We start from the raw sequence: 6,308 nt of genomic DNA on the forward strand, positions 1-6,308 counted from the left end.
GCAGAATCTTATCTTTTAATTCTGCCCATTTTTATGATGTTTGGCCTTTCATTCTTTTTTTTTTTTATAATTTTTTATTGATTTGTGTGTGTGGGTGTGTATTTCATATAGAACATCCCAAACAGTCTTATTCATCTTTATACCCCCATCCCAAATGGCACCCTCCCATAGCACCCCCGTACTGGAGCCCATATACTATGTCATCCCTGTTACTGCCCACTGTGTTGTCAATGCCCTGAGCCGTTCCTCAGCAGAGTCCCTTGTTTAAGGAAGATCAGCTGTTCCTCATTCTAGCAGCAATCAGTTGCCAACATTCCTTTAGATAAGATTGGGGTCTGCCGTTCATTTTCCCAGTTCTATGCTGTTTCCTTCTTAAAAAATGTCTTTTCTGTTTGAATTCAGATATAGTGGAAGTGCTGTTCACTCAGCCGAACATCGAGCTGAACCAGCAGGTAAGGCTGCCACCTTGGGAGCTCCTTAGCATACCTACCTCTTTCTCTTTGGTATAGTATACATGTAAAATGTATTTCTTAAAATGCCATTAATATAAAGAGTTTTGGGTTTGTTACTTAAATTTTTTTTTTTTGGTCTTTTTGGTCTTTTTGAGACAGGGTCTCCCTGTAGCCCCAGCTGTCCTAGAACTCACTATGCAGACCAGGCTGGCCTTGAACTCACAGAGATCCGCCTGCCTCTGCCTCCTGAGTGCTGGGATTAATAAAAGAAATTTTTATGTGTTTTTAGTGTTTTGCATGCATGTCATTAAGTACACCTATGCATGCTGTGTCCTCAGAGTTCAGAAGAGAGCATCAGATCCCCTGAAACTGGAGTTATAGATGGTTGTTACCACAATGTGGGTTCTGGGAACTGAACTGGGGTCCTCTGCAAGAGCAACCAGTGCTCTTAACCACTGAGGCATCTCTCCAGCCCCTTGTTATTTTTTTTTTAAATGTGGTACTGGGGTTTGAAAGTAGGTCTTCACACATGCTGGGCAGGTGCATGCCACTCAGACATATCTCTAGCCCTTGAGCCATAGTTTAAAAACTGTTATTATTAAAGTTCCAGCTGTACCAAGCCACGTGTCTGCTCCGCATTACCCTCTGCATAGCTCCTTCCTTGCTCTGCCTGTCTGTGACCTGGGGAAAAGACTTATGGTGCTGTCTTTTTAGCAGTGTCCTCATGTGCATTTTGGTTTCTGATGCGATTGGTGACTGTTAGGCTCCTCAGCTGCCTGGCACCCAGGCTTTCCTGCTCTGCTCCTCTCAGTGCCGTGCTTCTCAGTGTGTGCTGTCACGGCTTTGTATATATCATTACTGCTGTCTAGACAGGGACGAGGCTTGAATAGCTTTTCTGTTCTATGTAGTTGAGTCCTGACTTTTCTCCAGCTGTTTAACACCCTTCTTAGAATACCTGCATGTTGGACTCAGGGCATCTCCCCAGTGTTGTGCTACATTCTCCTTCACTCTCTGGGTCTTTTATTTTCCTTTTGTCAAAGAACCTCTTCAAGTAAACTCCTAGGAAAGGGGAGAGTAAGTGATTATTTGGCTGATCACAAGTTAAGGTTGAAACTAATTTCTCTTAGAATTTTGAGGGCAGGGTTTTGTGGTATTTTCATTTCCAAGGTTGCTTTATAGATTTGATGGCCTTCCGATCCCTGCATTAGACAATTTTCTGTTACCGTAATGAAATATTGGAGGCAGCCTACTTTATAAAGAAAATAGGTTAATTTGACTAACAGTTCTAGAGACTCGGGGACTTGGTGCTGGCATCTGTGTGGCTCTGGTGAAGGCCATAAGGTGGATGGTAGTGTCAATGGCAGGGATGCATGTGAGGGACGATCATATTCCCACCCACAGCCCCTTCCATTACAGTGCTTTCAGTTGACCTCCAGTTAGGCCTGTTATTTTTTATTATTACAACACGTGTGCGATAATTGACTTACAAAGAAAAAAGATTTACTTAGATAACAAGTTTGGGAGGTTCTGGGCCATTGCTTTTGGGCTGGTGCCAAAGCAGAACAGAGCCTGTAGTGGAGATCAGCTCACTTTATCTCCATTGAACAGACTGGAATCAAGGAGAGGGAACTGGGGTCCCACCATCCCCTTTGAGAGCTCACTCCATGGTGAATATTTCCTACAAGCCTCCGTCCCCAAGGTCTACCACCTCTGGATAGCATGCTGGGGACCAAGCTACTGCCTTAGGTCTCTGTAGACACTTAAGATTCACCTCCATGTGCTAAAGGAGACCCCCACACACCAAACCCACACTCAAACCACATCTAAAGCATGGCAGCTCACAATCTTCATGTGATTTGCTTTTTCCTCAAGAGTCTTTGTCTCTAGTGTTAAGAAATTTTACAAGGATGTACTTCAGTGTTATGTCTTCTCAGTAATTATAACGAAACCATTTAGCCTGGGAAGTTGGCTTATTTCTTTTATTGTATCTAACCATTTTCTATGTTCTTTTGATTCTGGAAAGCCCACAGGAACCAGATTGAACCTTGGATTTTTTATTTTTCTCAGAGATTTCTCCCTATTTAATTTTTAAAAAATTTAAAAATTTTATGTGTATGAGTGTTTTGCCTGTTTGTAAGTGTACTATGTGTGTACAATGCCTGCAGAGGCCAGAAGAGGTCATGGGGATCCCCTGGAATTGGAGACATGGATGGTTGTTAGCCATCATATGGGTGCTGGGAACCGAACCCAAGTCCTCTGCAAGAGTAGCTAGTGCTCTTAAATGCTGAGACATCTCTCTAGTACCCTATTTTGGTGTTTTATCTATTTATTTTTTTAAAATATCCCAGAGTTCTGTATTGTCTATTGCTATGTAGCAAATTATCACAGGTTAACAGCTTAGATGGGTTAGAATTCTGGGTGTCATATGACATTGAGAGACTCTGAGCTTGGTCTTACAGAGTAAAGCCAGGATATGAATTGGAATGGGTTCTTGGGAAGCTTGAGGTTGGCTCCTTCTAAACTCATTATAGTTCAGAGAGTGGAGTTTCTTGCCCTGTAGTACTCACCCTCTCAGCTTTTACTTTTATTTATTCATTATTTTATTTATTCTTTTTATTTTATGTGTATGAGTGTATTACCTGCACGTACGTAGGTGCACCGATGTTGTGCAATGCCCACAGAGGTCAGAAGAGGGCATTAGATCCTCAGGAACTGGAGTTAGGATGGCTGTTAGCCACCATGTGGATGCTGGGATTTGAACCTGGGTCCTCTGCAAGAGCAGCCAGTGCTCTTAACTGCTGAGCCATCTCTTCAGTCCCAATATTAATATTTTAATTGTTATTTTATGTGAATGAGTGTCTTGCCTCATGTAGGTAGTACACACATGTTGTGCAATGCCCTCAGAGGCCAGAGGAGGGTATCAGATCCCTTCAAACTGGAATTTCGGTCAGTTGTCAGCAGCCATGTGGGTGCTGAGAATCTAATCCAGGTCCTCTGCAAGAGCAGCCAGTGCTCCTAACCTCTGAGCCACTCTCCAGCCTCCCAGGCCCAGCATTTAGAGGCCCGTCCCTTCCCTAAGTGTTCAGAATGGCTGCTTGCTCTCCTCCTTGTCACTCATACTCCCATTTAACCTTTACCTTAACATGATGAGGCCTCACCAGGTGTGGTCGACCCAGCACTCCATAACCACCATCTGGGAAACTACTTGTAGAAGAGATAGCCTCAGCCACACGCAACAAGAGGGCCATGTACAGGGTCTGTCAGGGCAGGGAGTCCAGAGCGTGGGCGTTATTTCAGAGTTCCATTGACAGTCTCTTATTTCACTGTTACTTTTGCCTAGCATCTTTTCTTTCCTTCATTATGCAGTTACTACTTTATGTGTCTCTAATATATTAATTGTTGGCTTTAAGAATGTTTTCTGCTACTGTGCCTTTCTCTCTGTGGGAGCTTTTTTACTTCGCACAATTTGGTCTTTCCTCCGTACTTAAGCTGTTTTCAGATACCTACTGTCTTGGTTCATCCACCTGTGTGACTAGAAGGTTTGTGCACTTGAGGGGCACTGATGGCTGCTGGACTTCTCCACAGTGTGAACTGGATGAGGTGACCTTTTGCACAATAGGCCAGCTCCTCAGAAGAACCCATCAATGGTTGACTCCAGAATGACTTTGGCTTTAGTTCTGGTCTAGGGTTAGGAGGGCATCGAAAAGAATATATTCTCATGTACCATTCTTTTTTAAAAAATCCCTATCTGTTTACTTCAATCCTCCAAATCGATGCGAATTTGAAAGTGTACTGTTCAATCTCCATTTTTTTTATGGGAAGGTCATTAAAATGGTGCATGTTTTCTCCCGTACTCTTTTTTTAAATTATTTATTTAATAACCATATAATTAGCAGAGGCATTTCATTACAACAGCATTGACATATTCAATAACAATTTCCAGAGCTAAGATGCATCTCTTTCAAAATTGGCTGTAAAGTTTTAGGATTACAGTTGAATTAATAGTTACACAACATTGTACTCAGTATAAACCCAATAAGACATAAAATTAAATGAGGTTTTAACCTTTAAATATTACCTCCATTTCATTATTAAAATACACAGTTTCATACAGAAAAAAATATTTTAATGCAATTGACATTCAGATGTTTGCACATGTGTTTCTAATCTCTATATATCTGATTATTACTAGTCATAATCGGTTACTTTCTGAGCTCCTTGGCATCTGAGGATGGATATAAAGTTGTCATGTAGATTTCAATGATAATATTTTTCACATCTACTAATTATTAAGGAGCAAATTTTTATGCTTTGAAGAATTATTTTTTTAATCATTTTTTTAATTTTTATTAACTGTGTGATTAGAAGAAGAATTTCACTACAACTTTAACATATTCAGTAACATACTCCAGAGCAAGAGTATGTCTCTTCCACAAGTGGGTGCAAGTTTCTAGGTTCACAGTTGAATTAATACAGTTATACAGTATTGAGCTCAGTATAAGCCCTGTAAGACATAAAATTGAATGAGTTTTTAACCTTTAAAAAAGACCACTATTTCATTTTAGAATATATTGTTCCTTGAAAGACTCATTGTTTTTGCTACTAACACTGACATGTTGGCGTATGCATCTCTAATCCGTATGTATCTGATTATTACTAGTCATAATAGGTTGCAGTTGGAACCTTGGTGCCTGTGTATGTCTATAAAGTTATCGGGTAGATTTCAGTGGTAATGTTTATCACCTCTACTAATTAGCATGATGTAAATTTCCATGCTTCCTCCTTAAATATTAAACATTTTTTAAAATTTGTTGATTTGGGTGTGTGTGTCTGTGTGTGTCTGTGTGTATTACATACAACATCCCAAACCATCTTATTCAACTATATACCCATTTCCCAGATGGCACCCCCCCATAACATCCCTTCCCCCACTAGAGCCCTTATACTCTGATATCCCTGCTGCTGTCTGCTGTGTTGTCAGCACCCCAGCTATTCCCCACTACTTGCCCTTCTGGTGAATCTAGTCAGCCTATCTACAGGTCTTTGTTTTAGGAGGCTCAGCTGTTCCTTATCTAGAGTAATGAGTTGTCAATATTCCTTTAGATAAGATTGGGGTCTGCTGTTCATTTTCCCAGTTCTATGCTGGGTTACTCTCTGGGAGTCCCTTTGGCTACCCTGGCCAATGACTCGAAAGAAAGTATCTCCTATCTGACATTGTTGCTTGTTATGTAGCCTTTAGTTATGCATATGGACTCTTAAGAAATTATATTGGCCCCTTTAATCTTTGTTTATACTTTCCTTTTGGGTGTTTAAGGCCATACAGTTGGCCCAAATAAACCAACTTATTTTTTACTCTTAAGGTCATTTGAGATTCTGTTCTTTAGGGGTCACATGGGCTTGGGAGGAGCCCCTGGCTCCTTTCTTTTACCAGTTCCATCTATGTGAAGATAAGTCAAGGCCCTACTCGACCATGGCTGGCTTTGCTTGGAAGCATGAAGGAAATGATTCCTCTGTGTTGACCCGCCTCTTTGTAGACTGGACACTGGTTGAAGTCCATCTTGTGGGGTCTCCTCGGCCTCCTTGATCCAGAGGACAGGTGACCACCACAATTACGGATCATTTTGAGAGATGCTCATAGTCCCCTGGAACTAATCGACCTAGGAGGGCAAGGAGCAAAAACTGTCCTTTATGTCCCTCTGACCAAATTATTATAGGCCTCAAAGTATGTCTGTTAAACATCCAAGAAGGTTAGTTCCACCAGTATGGTAATTTTAATTACTGTGTGCCATGTAGATAAATCTTGGGCAAAGACCAGTTGTTCTCAGATAAACCTTACCTAGACATATATTTCTTGAT

The 6,308-nt window shown here is 41.1% G+C and overlaps 1 protein-coding gene across 1 annotated transcript in view; it reads left to right on the forward strand.

Annotated features, from left to right (window-relative positions):
* The window catches only part of Ostf1 (osteoclast stimulating factor 1), a 70,140-nt gene that overhangs the window by 45,424 nt on the left and 18,408 nt on the right, over positions 1-6,308 (forward strand). Inside the window, exon 7 of the mRNA XM_008837563.3 lies at positions 403-452. Coding sequence (XP_008835785.1) covers positions 403-452 — 50 coding nt within the window. The remainder of the gene's footprint in view (positions 1-402; positions 453-6,308) is intronic.

This window comes from Nannospalax galili, unplaced genomic scaffold (genome assembly GCF_000622305.1).
Source record: "Nannospalax galili isolate Female #2095 unplaced genomic scaffold, S.galili_v1.0 scaffold858, whole genome shotgun sequence".
Classification (NCBI taxonomy): domain Eukaryota; kingdom Metazoa; phylum Chordata; class Mammalia; order Rodentia; family Spalacidae; genus Nannospalax; species Nannospalax galili.